Source organism: Petaurus breviceps, unplaced genomic scaffold, assembly GCF_028583685.1.
Source record: "Petaurus breviceps papuanus isolate PSGF00001 unplaced genomic scaffold, PetGlider_PUasm1.0 91133, whole genome shotgun sequence".
NCBI lineage: Eukaryota > Metazoa > Chordata > Mammalia > Diprotodontia > Petauridae > Petaurus > Petaurus breviceps.
This window is the reverse complement of record NW_027187419.1, coordinates 67,611,526-67,630,011: the sequence shown is the minus strand read 5'-3', so window position 1 is coordinate 67,630,011 and position 18,486 is coordinate 67,611,526. Positions and strand designations below refer to the sequence as shown.

The following is an 18,486-nucleotide window of genomic DNA, read 5'->3' as shown; positions in this document are numbered from 1 at the left end:
CCATCTTTTTAATACCAGTATTCTGTTGTTGGTGTTATATGGCTGCAAATCATGGAATTCTACAATCTCTAAAGAATTTAAAATGAGTATCTCAGAGGGCAATGTCAGCAGTGCAGTACACAATAAATAAGTGACTGAAGAAGAACCCACGTAAAGGATGGCTTGTCATCAAATTATTTAGAAAAAAGATGGGGCTGGTCATAAGATGAGAAAGCTCATGTTCTCCACTGGTAACTTTGTGATATCAAGAGAAAAAAAAGAAAGCTTTCAGCAATTTGGATGAATCTCCTGTGATGAACTTGGGGGACAGGGAGACGATTTACATAGGATGAACAGGCATGGATGAGTTGTTTTCTGCATCATTAGAGGAAAAATCCATATTGATGACTTCAGAGAACCATTTATAGTATTTGAATATTATTAAAGAATGGTTAGTGAACATCTAGAAAGGAAGGTACAGTTACAAAAACCAGTAAAGGCTTATTCAAGAATAAGTCACACAAGACTGATATTTCCTTTTTCTTTTCAATGTTACTAGAGTGCTAGACCAGTAAAGTACTATAGATTTAGTTTACCTAGATTTTTAGCAGAGCATTTGACAAAGTCTCTCATGTTATTCTGGTGGACAATGTGGAAATAAGTGGGTTAGAGTATACAGTTAAGTGGATTCACAAATGGTTGAATGCTGGAAGCCAGAGTGTTCATAAATGATTAGATATCTTCTTGGTTGCATTCTCCTAGAATGTCTCTGGGATCTGTGTTGGCCTTGCACTAACATTTTTGTTAGTGATTCAGATAAGAATAGGTGCATAGCATGCTCAGTAGATTTGCAGGTGATACAGTGCTAGGAAGGATAGCTAATACATAGGATGACATTCAGAATCCCAAAAGATAGACAGGCTTGAACATTGGGCCAAATCTAAGGGGCTGAAATTCAGTGGGGATAAAGGTAAAGCCTTATGTGCCTTGTGTAAGAAAATTAACTTTACTGGTTCAGAATGGGGAAGGCATTGTTTCAGCAATATTCTTAAAAAAGAACTAGGGTTTTAGGGGACCTCAAATTTAATAGTGAAAAGTGTGATATGGTAGCCAAAAAACTTTTCTAATATTTGACCACATTAGAAGAAGCATAATGTCCAAGATGGAAGGAGTTCAATATACTGCTCTAATCAGACTACATCTGGACTCTTCTGTTTAATTCTAATTGTTACATTTTACTTTGATAAACTGGACACCATCCGAAACAATAATGTCAAACTAAAATAGAAATTGGGCCACTAATCTACTAAGTCCTTCAGGCCACTATCAACTTAAACATGTTAAATTATTTATGTTTTATTGTATTTTTATTTATTTTTAAAAAATATTTCTCAATTATATCTTATTCTGGTTAGGGCCACATGAACTGCATCTTTGATACCTCTTATCTAAAGGTAGACATTTGGGAAGGACCTTGAGATCATGTCATACAAGAATCTTTTGAAGGAATTAAGGAATTTTTAGCCTACAAAAGACTTAGGAAAAACATAATATTTGTTGACATAAAGTCTAATAAAGACATGACAGCCCTGTAAATGCTTATGGATATCTAGATTTGTTCTGCTTGATCCCAGAGATTAGAACTAGGAGCAATGTGGGGAAGTTGCAGAGGCAGATTTCAGCTTGAGAGAATCATAAACTTCCTATTAGAGCTTTCTCAAAGTGGAATATGGACTATCTTGGGAGATTGAAGATTTCTACCTTACTAGAAGTTTTAAAGCTAGAGCTAGATGATTGCTTCTTGGACATATGGTTGGAGGAGTTCTTGTTTGGGTACAGGTCTTTGGAATAAGGGTCCCTTCCATGAACCAATGACTATTTTTATTGCATTATAGTCTATAAAGGATGTATTTACTATTTCTGCCTTTTACAGGTTTGCAAAATCTCTGTGGCCTAATACATGGCCAGTTTTTGTACAGTTCCATATAGTGCTGAGATATATGTATGTTATTTTGCAATTCCTTTTAGAAGATGCCTTAAGTCTTTTAGCTTTTGTTTTGCCAGCAATATGTTCATGTTTATTTAACTTTCTGTTAGACTTAGCCATGACTGAGAGAGGGATATTGAAATCTCCTGTCACTATTGTGTTTCTGTTTGTATATTCTTGTAGTCCAGTTGATGTCTCCTTTATAAGTTTACGTTCTAAGGCATTTTGAGTGTATAATTTTAATATTGATATTGATTTATTGCCTATAGTTCCTTTCAGCATAAAGTAGTTTTCTTATTTGTCACTTTTTATTTTTTGAATATTTGTTTTTGCTTTGTCAGATAGCATGATAGTAACTCCTACGTTTTTGGATTCACTTAAATTTTTTTTCCCAGCTCTTCAGTTCTGTTCTTTGTGTGTCTTTGTTTTTTAAATATGTCTCTTAAAAGCAACATATTGTGGAGTTTTATTTTCTTAACCAATCTGTCACTGTTTTTCATTTTATTGTATTATTTAATCCATTCACATTTAAAATTATGTTAGGTTTATATTTTCCTCCATTTGTCTCTAATGTTGTTTTTTCCCCCAAGCTATGATTTTTCCCCTTCTGCTGTAAACACTATATTATGTCTATTTAGTTGCTCTAGTTTAAATCATTTTTGAAGTACCCACATTCCTACTGGCTCCCTTTTTCCTCACCTCCCTGGTCCCCCTATTTGCTACCCCATTGTCTTTGGTATTTTGTTATAGTTCTTTTTTTTTTCCTGCTTTTATCTGGTTATTTTATTCTTAACCTTTTTTCCCTGTCAGTCAAGAACCCCCCACCCCCACCCGCTTCTTGAACTCTTCCTATTCTGTCAGTTTTTAAATTTCATTTTCTGCCCCCCCCTTTCTAGAGAGGATTTCTTTCCCTCCACCTCACTTTCTATCCTCCCTTTTCTGTCTACTCTAGACCCTCATTCTCCTGGTTCACAGCCCCTAAACTTATCTAGCTCCCATAGGCTTCATGGAGAAGGTGGTACTTGTTCTGGATCTCGAAGGAAATGAGATTCTAAGAGGAGGTGAGGAGGAAGTGCATCCCAGGCATGGGGGACAGCCAGTGCAAAGAGATGGGAAGTGGATTGCTGGATATGAGGAACAGTGAGAAGGTGAGTGTGATCTGTCTGATACTGGAGAGTAATCTGTAATATGGTTAGAAAGGTTGGTCAGTTGGTGAAAAGCTTTAAATGCAGAGGACTTTACCTTCCCTTCTAGAGGATACATTGGAGTTTGAGTAGGGAGTGAGATGCTTAAGGAAATTTGCTTTAGTATTGTATGGAGGATTGTATTGGAGTAGGGCAAGACTTGAGACAGAGACCATTTAGTCAAGTCAGCAAACATTTATTAAATGCATCTTATGTGCCAGGCATTGTGCTAAGCACTAGGGGTACAAAAAAAGGCAAAAGATAGGCCCTCACCTCAAAGAGCTCCCAAATAATTTACTATTTATTTGCATGTGGAAGGACTTGTTGGTAGTTCTACACTGGCCCCACTCATGAAGTTTACAGTGGAAGGCAGCAAATCACGTACTCTAGGGAAAACATAAAGATAAGTAGGTTAAGTGCTGTGGGGATGCTGAGAGACAGACAGCCCAATTAGGGTTTTAATATTGGACAGCTAGCTAACTTTTAGCTTGGTGACTGGACTAGACAAGCTAGATGAAAGGGCTTCCAGATTCCTTTCATGCCCCTGCTCTGCTCTCACCAACTTCCTGTTTATTTTTCATTCATTCCTCCTACCTTAGGCTTTGTGTGTCAGTCTGTGATGCTACCAAGATGTGTTTTGGTTAATAAGTATATTTCTGTCAGGGTGGGGCTTCATCCTGAGCTCCATTGGCATCTGTTACTCACCCTTGAATTTTGGGTGGTTTAGTTATCTTGCCTTCTCATTTCTTCCCTTCCTCCTCCTCTTCTCTTCCTCTTGCTTAAAGATCTTTGAATAATGGTAGGCTGTTTTGATGTATAGAGTACTAGTAAATTGTCAGCATTGAAGGCACGTGGTAAGACTCTTGTCACTGAACAATAGGAAAATTAATCTATGTAATCTGCTGCCATAAGGCCCAGTAGTAAGATAAAATTTAACCACTCCTGAGAATATATTAAGATTCCCTCAGAGATGTTCAGTTCTATCTTAATAGACAGATGCTGTAGCAAACATCCAACTCCCACGTGTTGTCCCAACTGGAGATTTAATTCAGTACTTCAGTCCCCCTCCTGTGATTTCAGTGAGACTTTCTTACAGGATTCAGGCATCTACCTCTTGCATTGTCTCTTTCTCTTCATTCCCATTGCCACCACTTTGATAGAGTTTTGCTTGGGCTGTCGCAGTTGCCTCCAATCTGTTCTTCACATTGGTGCCAGATTAATAATAAATCCATAATATTTAGAATTTGAAGAGAACAGAATTAAACTAATCCAACTCCCTCATACAAATGAGGAAACTGAGGTGAAGCAGCTTGCCCAGGATCAGAGCACTATTGTTCTGGGACCCTGCACAAGTCGCTTAACCTCTGTTTGCTTCAGTTTCCTCATCTCTAAAATGGGGATCATAGTAGCACCTCCATCCCAGGTTTGTTAGGACCAAAAGAGATAATAATTATAAAATGCTTAGCACAATGTCTGGCATATAGTAAGCACTATATAAATGTTAACTATTATTAACATAGGTATGTTCACATCCCCTCCTCAAACCCCTACAATGACTGGTATCTCTTAAAGTCCCAACTCCTTAGCCTTGTACTCAGGACCCCCCCACAATCTGTTGTTGTGCTATTTTTCTAGATGTACCTAGTATTTCTCTCACTTAGACCTGGTAGGAAAAGACAAAGACTGCAGTGGTGATACATGTGGGTGTTTTGGTATACAGAGAACTTATTTGTGATTCAAAGGAAAATCCTGGCTTGATTGGCCTGGTGGGGTTGGGAGGGGAATACCTCTGTAAGTGAAGCAGGGCTGAGAGGAGGCTAGCCTCCCATCCTCCATTCTCTTCCTTATTGCCTAGTCCTTGCAGGAAGATCCTGCACCATCCCAGGGATGAAGGGAGGGTGTGTGTTGGGGATGGAGGAGGAATTGCACCTAGAGGAAGCTGATCCTATGACTAAGTGGAGTTAAAATTCACTGCACTTACATAACCTATAGTATCTCTACATTACTTTCCCTACTTTTGGGCAAAAGTCTATCATTTTAGGGACAGCCTGAACTTTTTGTCAGTAGATATAATTATAATGAATTCTTTAGTGACTAGTTTAAGAAAAAAAAAGATTTTTACATTTAATAATTCACTTACACTCAGCTTTATTTTCTCCTTTCTCCTTCTGTCCTTTGAGAGGGGAAGTCACATTAATGATGACAGTCACTTCTTTCTCTGCCTCCGTTGATCTCTTCCCAGAAGCTGGAAGTCTGCCCACCTGGCTGGTCTGGACCAGCTCATTTTCTAATGCTTTGTTCATCTCTGGTAAACACTGTGTAAAAACATCATTAGCCTTTATCCTGCCTTCCTTCTTTTCTGTTTGGTTCCCAGTAGAAAGAGCCCTTTTCTTCAGGAGCCATCAGTGAGCCTCATCACCTGAGCAGAAGAAGGCGTGAGATCCAGCTGTGGTTTCACGTGATGAAGAGTTTGTGCACTCCCTGCATGGCTTGCTTTTCTCAATTAGCTATTTTAAACACTCCCCTCTCTTCCCCCATGGGTCACAGAAAAACAAATAGACTGGGCTGGCTCTGTAGTGCTCAATGCCAAACCTGCTTCTGTGTTTGGGAGACTTCTTAACTGTGTGTGAGTGTGTATATGTGTGTGTGTGTGTATATATATACACACACACACATACACATACACACATCTGCGTGTGTGTCTTACCTGATTGGGAATCTCTGTTTTTTCTTGTTTTTGCTTTGCTTTCAATTTGGCCACCTTTAAAGGGCCACTACACAGCAAATGGAGCAGTGAAAATACTTCTGTTTTATATAATTTTTTTTTCTGTTACTCTAGGTGTATTTGCAAGTAGACGATAACTAGATCATGTGGTAAACAGAATTTCCCCAAATTTAATGCATGTTTTGAAATGTAAAGCCTGCCTGAATAAAGGCTATTTATTAAACACTGATGGATAGGAAAAGCTCAAATTTGTATATATATAAATACATATATTGTGCAAAGAGAATTCAGCATTTTACTGTTACTGACTTTTGTTATGATAGCACCTAATCTTAATAAAGCTGAAAATAAAAAGCCTTATACTTCCATTTTTTGGACACAATATGCTTAATTTGAGCTTTATTCTTAAATTTACATATTATGTTACCTTAGGGTGACAGTGTTCTATTAATAGGCAATATTTAACCAAGCTAGGCAGCTGTAATAGATACCTCCTATTATCTTATAGTTTATAGTCTACCAAAACTTGTCAAGTTAAGAAAACGGCATACTCCTTAACAAATAAATATATTGCAGTAGACACTGCAGTTTTAGAAAGAGCCAGTTTGAAAAATTTCAGATCAAGTCTACCCAATCATAGTTTTTATTAGGTTGTATCAACATTGTACAAATGAAAAATAGACTTCCCTTAGCAAAATTTAGTAGCTAGGGCAGGCCTTAGGGTCTAATTTTATCTGGAATCAGCATACTTACCCCCATCTTAGCTAGGTGGCAGAAGTCAAGAAGACCTGAGTTCAAATCCAGCCTCAGATACTCTCTAGCTATGTGAACCTGGGCAAGTCACTTATTTGCCTGTTTCCTCAGCTATAAAATGGGAATAATACATCTACCTCCCAGGTTTGTTAGGAGGATCAAATGAGATAATATCTGTGAGGCACTAAGCATGGTTCTGGCATACAGTTACCTATATAAATGTTAACCACAATTAATGATCTCATTTAGTTTGGTATAGTAGTCATAGTGTACTATAGTGAGGAATTCTGACGTACTCTTGGAGAAGGTGTGAGCAGGGTGATCTGGCTTGCTTAAAAGTCTGAGTTGGTCCATTGTAGACATGACAGACACATGCACTCTACACTTCATACATGTAGCATCACAGAAGCAGGGAAACTTAAAGGTCATCTGGCCCAGCCTCAACATTTTATAGAGGAGGAAGCTAAGACCTTGGGAGGTAAGGAACACAACCAGCTAGAGGCAGAAAAGCTAGTGTTCCTTAAATAGGGTGGCTTTTGTCAGCAAGATGAGCCAGATTATTTTTAGTTTTAACTTTTAATGGATCTCATTTTTATCCTTTTGTTTAAATCTGACTAGATTGGGGGTGGGGTGGGCAGAGGGTGTCCAGAAAAATACTGGGGCAACTTTAAATTAATCTGTATTTACTAATGTCTTTATTCGTCTTGCTGACTACTCTCTTGTGAATCACAAGTTCATGAGAGATATTTACATTTAAACCAGTTCTAAAGTTGCTTTGAGTATCCAGATCACTTGGGATCAGGAACAAGGAGTTTAAGTACGAAATGCCTTGTCCCTTGGAACGTAGATCCGGAGCTGGAAGAGACAAAAGTCATCTACTTTAACTTCCAGATGAGGTTGTAGAGATCCCAGGCTATGGAGGGGAAGGGGGATGAGAATTGTTTGCCCAAGATCAGATAGATACATAAGTGAGAGAGCCAAAATTTGAACCTGTGTTCTCTGACTTTGTCAACAATCATTTATGAAGGATGTGCCAGACACTGGGCATACTAATAACAAAGGATGAAGCAAGCCTTACTAAGAGCTTACAGGTTAATAGACTCCAGAGGCAATGGTGTGTTTTGTTTTGTTTTTTTAAACCAAATTGCTTATGTTATCTTAGTTGTTTAATGATGATGTGTGAAATTTGGGGTATTTTGCACTTCTCTCTCCAGCCTTAGTCTCTACTTTCCACTATGACTCATCAGTTCTCTATGGTACAATGAAGAGAAGCTTTAGAGCCCGGCAACAATCTTTTTTCAGATTCCACTTTTGCAGTGACTTTGGGCAAGTCTCCTGCTCCAAGATGAGAGGGTTGGATTAGATGGCTCAGGAGGCTTCTGCCAGCTCCAAGATCTTGGTTTGCTCCTCTGGCCCCAGTCTCAATATCCTCCCCCTCCCACCCAACTCTCCTTCCCTTCACTGCTGCCTTGACCTGTTCAGCCTCATTCTCAGTCCTGTCCTTAAGAAGTTATGATGAAACAAAGATCCCCATGAGCAGTGACCAAACAGATGAGAACCTAATGAGGTAAAGGTTTTACAGGGCTCTGGGAAGAAATGAGTCTGAGAAACTTGAAATCAAATTTATGCCAATGATTCTGCTCAAAGGAACGAGAAAGAGGTTAGTGTACAGGTTATTGTTTTGGCCCGCATTGGTGAAAGAGCCCTAAGCTTAGAATCAAAAGACCTGGGTTCATATCAGCTTCAGTTTCTTCACATGTAAAATGATTGGGTTGAAGAAGATGATTTCTAGGTCTCTCCCACACACCTCTAAAACTCTCCTATTTTCTTGCATAAATATATACACTTATATTGTCTTCATTTTCCCTAACATGCTACTCCCCTTGAATATTTCCAGATTCAATGGGAACCAATCAATTTTTGAAGGAATGGTACTACCCGTGTTTCCCCAATAATAAGACCTATCCCCAAAATAAGCCCTCCCCTTACTGTGTAAGATTCCTCTAAAATAAGCCTTCCCCCGAAAATAAGCCCTATTGAGATTGCTACTATAGTGAAGGTGATCCCCTGCGCTACACGCTACATTACGATACCCTCTGTATGCACCGTTCCCCCCCGCCGCGCTCCGAGCTGAATCCAATCAGAGCTGCAGCAGTGAGCGTGTCATCCTGTTCTTCCCCAGTGATTTGCTTATTGAATAAAGGTACATTTTTTTGTTCACATTTACCTGTTTATTAAAATTGCTGTCAATGTTCATTAAAATAAGCCCTCCCCTGAAAATAAGCTCTCTGGTGTTTTTCTATCCAAAAAAAAATAATAAGACAGTGTCTTATTATTGGGGAAACACGGTAAAGGCAGGCCACACAATAGATCAGTTAATAAATAAACATGTATTAAGTGCCTACCATGTACCAGGCACTGAGTTAAGAAGGCCACCAACAAAGAAGGGTCCAGGAACTAAAGGTTCGCAGATACTTTGTAACTTGAGTCCGTTGTCTTTGTAGATAATAGAGAACATTCTCTCTCTGATCATTCATACAGATAAAATGTAAGTTAATAGGTCAGCCAAACTACATAAAGTTGTACAAGCAGATCTTTTATTCTCATCATAGAAATTTCTCTCTAAGAACAGTAGTTTTTTTCAAGAAATGAACTGGGCCACAAATCAAACAGAAATGTGCTTCGAACAGCCTTTTCCTGGGGGACCTTTCCTCTTTCCTTTTCCCCAGAGACAACAGAAGAGTTCATAAAGAATAAGAGCTCACCTATTTATAGAGATACATAGTTTACAAAGCACTTCCCTCACGAGTCTGTCAGGTGCCTATATTATTATTAACCCCATTAAAAAAACTAAAACAGGGGCGGCCAGGTGGCTCAGCGAGTAAGAGCACCAGCTCCAGTGTTGGGATGACCTGGATCAAATCCAGGCTCAGATACTCAGCACCACACCCAGAAATAACTGGCCGTGTAACCTTGAGCAAGTTACTTAACCCTGATTGCTTAAAAAAAAAAAAAAACTAAAACAGACTTAGGGAAAATCATGATTTGCCCAAAGTCACTTAGCTATTCAGTGGCAGCATTTGAACCCAGGTCCTTGACCAAGACAAGTGCTGTTAGTATGTATACCTGAAAAGAGCGAGGGCCAAAGTGAGTATTTTCATGAACAGAAAGTTAAGCTGTTAAGGACTGGTAAAAACAAAATCTGAGAATGAGCGATAAGCTCAATGATGAGAAAAACAGTCCAGATTAATCAACAGTTAGAGATGTCTAAGACATTTCAAAATTTAAACATTTTAAAGTTAGTTTTTAATGTTCTATTTATGCCTTTTTTTTTACACAAGTTGTTTCTCTGTACTCCCTCTAGTAACAAAAAGAACAGTTAAGTCAAACTAAAGACTAACTGCTTATACAGCCTTCCACACCCAGAGCCTCCCACCTTTCTAAGGGAAGGGAAGTGTGTTTTACCATCTGTTCACCAAAGATAACTTTTTAAAGATTCAGTAGCAAGTCAATGGTACTGATCCTACAGATCTCAGATCCAGGACTAAAAAGCAAATATGGTCATTGCCTGCCAAGGATGCTTCAAAAGTACATAGATAGGTAATAATTTAACAAATTATAGAATGAATAGATTGATCCATGAAGTCAATATGCCATTTACTACTGTGACACCACTGAATTTGATCTTTAGGCATAGGCAGCTTACTAATCGAGACTTAGAGACTTAGGAAATAAGCTTAGTTCCAAATTAAGGTTTTTTTTTTTTTTTAAGAATAAATCTCACGAACTCTGAAAAGGAGTCTAGAATAATTGTCAACAGTGGGAGACAGTTTGCTAATAGTTCAGGCTTACATTAAGTAAAATAATATTAAAATAGAAAGCAGAAGAACAAAGCCTAGTTTCAGCAACTCTCCTTGATGCATCTTCCCTTCCCTCTCACCCCCTCTTTAGTTTCAAAGAGTTCAGCTATGTGCTTGAGCTTCCTGGAGGGAAAGTCCTTGTAAAAAGGGCACAGGCTGCTTGCTGGCATTTCTCTCCTCATGTCCCATCCTCATTTGAGTTGTAGTAAGAGAAAAGTCTAAATATTTGTGGCACAGTCTGGAAGAACACATCAGTTTTCTTCAAGCAATTCGGTATATTTTCTCTTGCCACGTACAGGATCTCAAATAGTAATGTTCTCTTTCCTGCTTGTGTCTTAATTGGTCAGACAGGACAGAGCAGTCATGAGGAGCCCAGACTGAGGGGTGGGACTGTTCTGCTTCTGTGTGGCTTCCAGGCTTGTGTGCCACATGCCTTGTATCTCACTTGGCTTGTACTTTTTTGGGGCATGGGTCCAGTGTGTTATTCTAAATACGGCCAGCCCAAGGCTCTTGGTTGCAGATTTTCTAAGATGTAGGAAGTACACAGGTATTTCCAGTGGAAAATTCTGTACTTTAAAATACAGAAACTTTCTGTACTCCTTCCTTCCAGTAAGTGGGAGCAGTTAAGTGCTACATAGAATGAATTTAAAGAGAGATCTAGAAAAGCAACGTACCACAGTGGATAAGTGTTCCCAGAACTGCTAGCTATGTGATAGTGGGTGAGTCACTTAACCCTTGAATTTCAATTTCCCCACCCATAAAATAGGAATGAGAATTGTAGTTTCTATGCTCACAAAGTTGTGAGGCCTGTAGAAAATGTCTGTCAAACACTTCACAAACCTTAAATCACCCCATGACCAGTAGCTATTATGAATAAGCCAGTGTAGCTTTGAGAGGAGGGACAGAGAAAGGTGAGAGTGTGCCTGCCTCCTCTCCATCAGTGCTATACTCAATGGCTGTCAGGTCCATCACCCTGAGATCCTTGGGGCTACTGCTTGTCCACTAGCCAGCCACAGTGCCTGAAATTCCCCCATTACTCACACCATTCACCTTAAATTATTCTGTGCTATGGGCTGCATTATTATAGCATATTGAAAAGAGAGCTGCTGGACTTGGGTTTGAATTCTGATTTTGGGATCCTGGGCAAAGTCACTTTTAACTTCTTGGAACCTATTTCCTTGTCTGTACGATAGGGATAATGCTGCTTACAAATATCCACAGAATTACTGTGAGGAAAGATAGCCTTTTGTGAACCTTAACCCCTATATAAATTGCAGGGGTGAGGCATTACCTCATTATTAACATTAATACCTCAGCATGAAAGAATTGATCAGAGTAGCCCCAGGAGAGAGCAGGTCTCTTAAGAAGATGGGAGACAGGGAAGGTAAGTAAGTATTGATTGGGAATGGGGGAAGAGGGAGGTAAGGGTATGAAAAACAAATGATGCAGAGTCTGGGGCATATCCTAAGAAGGAAGATCCAAAGGAGAGCCATGGTGGAAGAAGGCTCTTAGGCAGATGAGGGTCAAGCAAGATACTGAGTGTCTTGTGGGGCAAGGAGAGGGGAGTGGTAGGAATCAACATACTAAAAAGAGAATGACCCAAAGAGGACTTTTCTTGACTCATAGCTTTGCTTAGGGCTAGCCTGACCTGCCCCAAGCAGCAGAAGGCTTCTGCCCTGGCTCTGTTACAAGGCCTGACAAGGCATATCCCAGGAACCCTCACCCTTTCTTGCCTCATTCTGGGATGCCAGGGACTTCTCCATTTAAACTAAATTTTAATCATTTAAAAACCTGAGGACTTCAGTCCTGTTATAGAATCATACTCTCCTATAATGTTCAGAAGTTGGAAGGGGACTTTAAGGGGCCATAAAGACCGCTACTTCCCCAGAGGGAAACTCATCCTATTGTGACTGTCTAGAATGAAAAGCAACACATGTACTCCCATTATTTTCCAGAAAACTGAAGCATGACTTTCCCAGGGCCCTGATCTTCAGCACGGATGATTTTTTCTTCAAGGAAGATGGTACTTATGAGTTCAACCCTGATGTTCTGGAGGAAGCTCATGACTGGAACCAGAAAAGAGGTGATGAAAGCCTTCCAAGGCTCCTGGGAGGTCCCCAAGTGTTTTGCATGCTGGGAAGAGTGCAGGGCAACAGGAGGAACATGTTCTAAGGAAGGGCAGAAGCTCCATTCACTATTTCCCCAAATGGCTCATCTGAGCCAACTTGTTTCTGTGGCCTCTAGGAAGAAGGGATCTCTAATACAGACCAAGGCTAGAAGCTGTGTAATGACAACGTCCAAGAGTAAACAAAAATGAACCCTGTGGATTTCACTCCCCCCTTCCACTGTTTGTTGCATGTTGTTTACTGTTGTGTAACATGTTGTGTTGCAGCAAGGAAAGCAATGAGGAATGGCATATCCCCAATTATTATTGATAATACCAACCTTCACGCCTGGGAGATGAAGCCCTATGCAGTCATGGTAGGAAGAAGTATCATTCTGAATTTTCAGTTATAGACATTGGTGGGAAAGTGGAAACATTCATTCTTTTCCTCTCTTCTTGATCTTCCGCTTCCATTTATTGACAGTAATGGTCCATCTCCTTCCTGGGAGCAAAGGGGCTGAGGCTTCACTCTACCACTCGCCTTGGCTGTTCTGTGGCTAAAGTTTTCCAAAAATGACACCTCCCTGATGTTACTCTGACCTTAGGAGATGACAATATGACAATTTGCAAATCCTTCCTTGTTCCTGCTCTAGGTCCTTGGCAGATTATCTGTTTGGGGCCAGTATCTTTGGAGGGCACTGAGGTTCTCCCAGAAACAGAGGTGGCTGGGTCAGATGGCTTAAAGGAGAGTTGTCTGTTAATGGTCTCTCTCATATTTCAATATTTAACAAGCCAATTTAATTCTTTAGTAAGCCAGGGCTTTGGGTCCTATGAATGACTGACTGCTTCTTTGCAAGCCCTAACTCCACGGAATTTTTGAGTCTTAAAATTAAGCTGGGACAAACATATTGTTATGTGTATATATGCATTTTGTAAACACACACAAATGCCTATAATTCAGTTCTCAGATATCCATATTAAGTATGGTGGGAAAGACTAACTTGAATAATTCCCAAATAATTTTTCTTTGACTCTGGAATGATTTTTTTTTTGGCTCATAGATTATCAGCCTAATTACATCTTTATACTGATACTAAAACAAGTTTTTTTCCTTTTCCCCCACACATCTACTGATAGTGGGGGAAGGCATTCAGAAAAGTTCATGGGGTACCAGGGAGAGGACAGACTGGCATATAACATTTGCTGCCAGTGTTCTCCACATGGGTAATCATTCATCGACTGTCTCCAAAAATGGGCTCATGCTGACCCATCTGATTACATAATTGATTCCCATCAGAAACATAAAACTCATCTACATCATTATTATTGTGTTGTTGTTTTTTTTTTTTTTTGGCAAAGCATTAGACCTAGGCCTGCTTGTTCCTTGCTTTCTTCTCTCATTGTTTTTCATGGGTTCAGGTTATACTGTTTGGTGGTTGGTGAGGGAGGGTAGTTTGTACTGGCTAGTTCTAGGATGAAGGAAGAATGAGCAAGGTATATAGGGCACATGGGGAAAAGCAGAACTCAGAATTAAGAATCAAGGAAGAACAAAGAAATGACTTTAGTGGAAGGAGTTTAATTGGTCTAATTTTTAAGCTTTCTGGATATGTTTGATTTTTTTTCCTTAGGGTTTATTCAGTGTTTATTCATGAATTTACAAGAATTAGGTGCTTTTAAGAGTATTTTATTTCAATAACCCAACAGTTAGGGAGAAAAAGATTACATTTGAGGAAGAGGAAAATGAAAATTTGTTGCTTTTATTAAATATTACACAAGGCCTAGAAGACAGGGAGGAAAGTAGACAAGACATAACACATGAGTGTGTATATGTGGACCTGTATGTTTGAAGGAATAAAGAAAATGTCTTGATTGAGGGAAAGGGGAAAAAGTTGCTCATGTTCCATTGTCTTGAATGGCAGGAGAGTTACTTCTAGGGAAGAATGTCCAGGTAGGTTAAGTGGAAATTACAGTACTGTTTTTTGGTAAATTTTGTTCCCAGATTGGGAATAGGATAACCTTTAGGCAGATCCTCTGAATTCATTCACTCCACTGAGGGTGGAAGCCTGGATATCTTTCTTGATTATCATTTCATAACTATCTAATAGAAAACTAAAATTGGTACTTTGTACTCAGATGTTATAGAAGAGTTTTTGTGTTTTCCCTAAACTTTGGAAAAGCCATAAAATCTCAACGATCAGAAACACCTAACATTCTCACTTCCTAACAGAATATCGTGCTAGGTTAAATTAGAGAAGTGAATTTAGAGATCATTTAGTAATTCCTGATGTTTTTAGACAGGACTACATTTGTCAAAATGAACCCAAAGAGAGCAGGTTTACATTTTCTCATTAAACATCTCCAGATAGGACTTCATGGTCTTTCTTCATAACATTTCTCTGAAATCACCTCTCAGCACCAATAAAACTTAAAAAAAAAATTAAAGTACTATGAATTAAAGGTACTATGGATTAAAGTCATTAGCTAAATAAAAAACATGACCAAGGTTGTGAATTACCAGCAACACAGAAGATTTTAAGAAAAGATACAGAATAAAGGTTAAATGGCAGAATAATTAATATTAAACACATGCCTCTGTCCTCAGTGGTTTTTGCATTTTCTTTTTAAATCAGGCACTTGAAAATAATTATGAAGTTATATTCCGAGAACCTGACACTTGTTGGAAGTTCAATGTTCCAGAGTTAGCAAGGTATTGGTCTCTTTCTTTAGTACTTCTTTTCATGTATATATCTTGCAGCTTTCACATATTTCAGAATGAACACAAGACTGTTTTCAGGCCACAAGTGATCCTTCTTGGAAGTGGCTCTCAAATGACAAGTGTTAGATTTTTCAGCCTGCTTTTAAAAACAATATTCGTGGTTAAGCTTTCCACTTTGTCTAGAACTGGGTACCTCAGCAAGGTCTTAATTCCTTTGATAAGAGTACTAATTTCATAGGTTTGTCATTGTGTACTGAAAGGTTTTACTTAAACTTGCTAAAGAACTAGAAAAAACCAGATGCCCATTGATTGGGGATTGGCTAAATAAATTGTAGTGGTGAATATAATGTTGTATTATTGCACTACAAGAAATGAGGTATATGGAGGGCATAGAGAGTCATGGGAAGACTTATGAATTGACAGAATCAGGGAACCCAAAATGGGAAAACACAATATATAAGTGGAAAGCACAAAAATAATTGGAATGGAGTGCTGTGGAATCTCATGACCAAGTTTAGCTCTGAAGAGATATGAGAACGCACCTCTCTCCATTCTTTGAAGAGGTGAGGGATTGTAGATGGTGAATGTAGCATATGCCGTCAATCAGTTGAAGTTTTAGATAGTTTTGTTGAATTGTATTCTCTCCCCCCACCCCCACCCCGTTCTTTGATTTTAGGAAAGGCTATCTGAGTGAGTTGGGGGGAAGGACATACTTGAAAACAAAAGTCATATAAAAATCAGTAACAAACTGAAAAAAAATCTTGCTAAAAAGGGGGTGTCAACTGAAGAAAATACAAAAGTGGGCCATTTTAATGTAGTGTTCTGGATGTGGGATTATACATTTATTACAGTTGAATTTAGTGTTTTAAAATATCCCTTAGGTTTAAAAAAGATACTTTTAGATGCCAACCTGGTACTAACTCCCATGGTAGGACTCCATCATACATGTTAATTTACTCTGATTATTATGTGAAGTGCCTGATGATTGTCCTTGGGTTTGAGAAGAGTTTTCACGTTGGTTCAGGTATCTGGTGCACTTTTTGTTCTTGCTTCCTTGCTTTGCTCATATGCTGGTGTGCACAGCAAGAGGAAGACAGGGTTCCATGGTAACTTAAGGGTCAGATTTCACATTTTCCCACTTAAGCTGTGGGGATAGGAATTGTGCAATGAATCTTCATGCTTTTTAGCATAAGAAAATGGTTTTGACATATTGCTGTAATTAAAATATTTCCATTTTTTCCATGCAGAAGAAACACACATGGGGTCCCAAAAGAAAAAATACATCGAATGAAAGAACAGTATGAGCATGATGTGACCTTTCACAGTGTACTTCATTCTGAAAAACCAAGCCGACTGAGCAGAAGCCAGGACAGGCACATGCCGCCTTTCAACAGTGCAGGATACTGGAATACCTACTCAGGGTTTCCAAACCGGAGAGCTCCCGGGGGCTTCTCAAATGACAGCTACTTTAACAGAAGGGGGGGTTACCATAATGGATATTAAGAGTTCTATATTTTGTCTTTACAGCTGTTTTAAATTTTCCTAAATCAGTTTTTACTTCAAATTTTTGTATTTTATTATCTGTTCAGTTTGTCAGAGTTCTAATGTAATTCCGAGGTAAATAAGTGAACTGGTGAAGTCTTTGTGCCTAAGTCATCATTATCACTAAAAGGAATTTATTAAGTGGCCATATGTGCTAAGGGTCTGTGCATAGTTGACTAAACAGGTACAGTCCCTTCCTCTGAGAATGAAATTGCTGTTGATGATGATAAGTATCTGCTCAGGTACAGGGGACATGTGGCCATGTGATAGAATAATATTGCACCAGTTCATAAAGTGTTTCTATTATACATATTTAAGCTTTAGTGTAACTGATTTTCTCTGTAATAGATAGGGATTTATTTTTTCACTTGATGTACTTGACCCTAGGACACTCATGCATGTCTTGTGTTGTGCAGTGGGGAGTCTCTGTCTCATTTTAGATTGTCCCATTGCATATCCTATTTTGGTTAAGATATCTGTACTAGGGAATGTATGAGTTGTGACCAAAAGGGGGATATTTTTGCTTTCTAAACAAATGTAGCGGAATTTATATATCCAAACAAATGTTCTTCTCTTGAAAGTAGTCACCTTAATGAGGAAGCCCAATCCGGGATTGCTGTCGTTGTCCACAATGTTTTGGAAAGGAAACCAATCACATTAAATAATGAAATCACAGTTATACCCCCTTTTTGATCACCCACTTCAGTCATTTGTTTCCAAGAGCTTTAGACCATACTCTACTGTAGCTAAGTCCACTTTTTAAAAAGATATTTAGATTTGTGTAGGAGCATTGTTTCTGGTTTGCCAGAAATAGACCAAATTTTGAGGAACTCAGTTAAGCGTCAGTCATAAATCAGGTGGCTGAAAGCCATAATATGAAGACTAACAGCATCATTAAATATGGTAGCAGTGAGACCATGCCCAATGTGCAAGAGGAGGGTCTCTTGGGAATGTCCTTTTCTCCAATTAGAACACGGGAAAGCATCTGTTAACAAGTACTGTATCCTTAGTGCAAATTAATTAGAAGGTTTTTTCCCCTTGTTACCTTTTCACTTAAGACAGTGATAAACCAACAGCACGTGTAGCTTTCCATTTGCTCTTGGCTAATGTAGCATTGTTCTCTATAGGCTCTATTTTCTAGTGTTTTGTAATCTCTCATTTTTAAAGTGTTTCAAACAATGGTGCTTTAAGTCATTCTTTAATGTATGTTGTATTTATATGAATTTAACAAAGCAAATACTGAATGTAAACTATGTTTTCTGGATATGACATTCTATTTTCTTACATGCTACCAATATACATTAGTACTTCAGAACACTCATGATTTTCTATTTCCTTCACTGCTAAAATGAAACAGATGAAACAGTCCTCATGAGTTGCTGTGGCAAAAAGCAAAACAACTCCCCCCCCCCCAACCCCCTAAATGTCATTGTTGGACCAGCCCTGTTGATGAGTCTCTCTAAAATCAGCTAGGTTGACCTTGAGGTGAAAGACATATAGTCTGTTGCCAGGCCCAGATTATGACTAGAAGGCCACTTTAATATGTTAGGAATTAAATGCTGTAAATACAATTCTTATTCTAGGTCATAAAATTTCATTACTTTATCTTTTTAGCCCTCCTGCAACTTGAGGCAGG

General features: G+C 38.8%; 1 protein-coding gene across 4 annotated transcripts in view; it reads left to right on the top strand.

The window, feature by feature from the left end:
- N4BP2L1 (NEDD4 binding protein 2 like 1) overlaps positions 1 to 18,167 on the top strand; it is a 120,310-nt gene extending 102,143 nt beyond the window's left edge. For 3 of the 4 annotated variants that reach the window (XM_069080337.1, XM_069080338.1, XM_069080339.1), the window contains 4 exons: positions 12,444 to 12,571; positions 12,881 to 12,969; positions 15,223 to 15,299; positions 16,556 to 18,167. In XM_069080337.1, coding sequence (XP_068936438.1) covers positions 12,444 to 12,571; positions 12,881 to 12,969; positions 15,223 to 15,299; positions 16,556 to 16,811 — 550 coding nt within the window. In that variant the 3' untranslated portion in view covers positions 16,812 to 18,167. The remainder of the gene's footprint in view (positions 1 to 12,443; positions 12,572 to 12,880; positions 12,970 to 15,222; positions 15,300 to 16,555) is intronic. The other variant, XM_069080340.1, reaches the window with a different exon arrangement.
- The last annotated feature ends 319 nt before the right edge of the window (positions 18,168 to 18,486 follow it).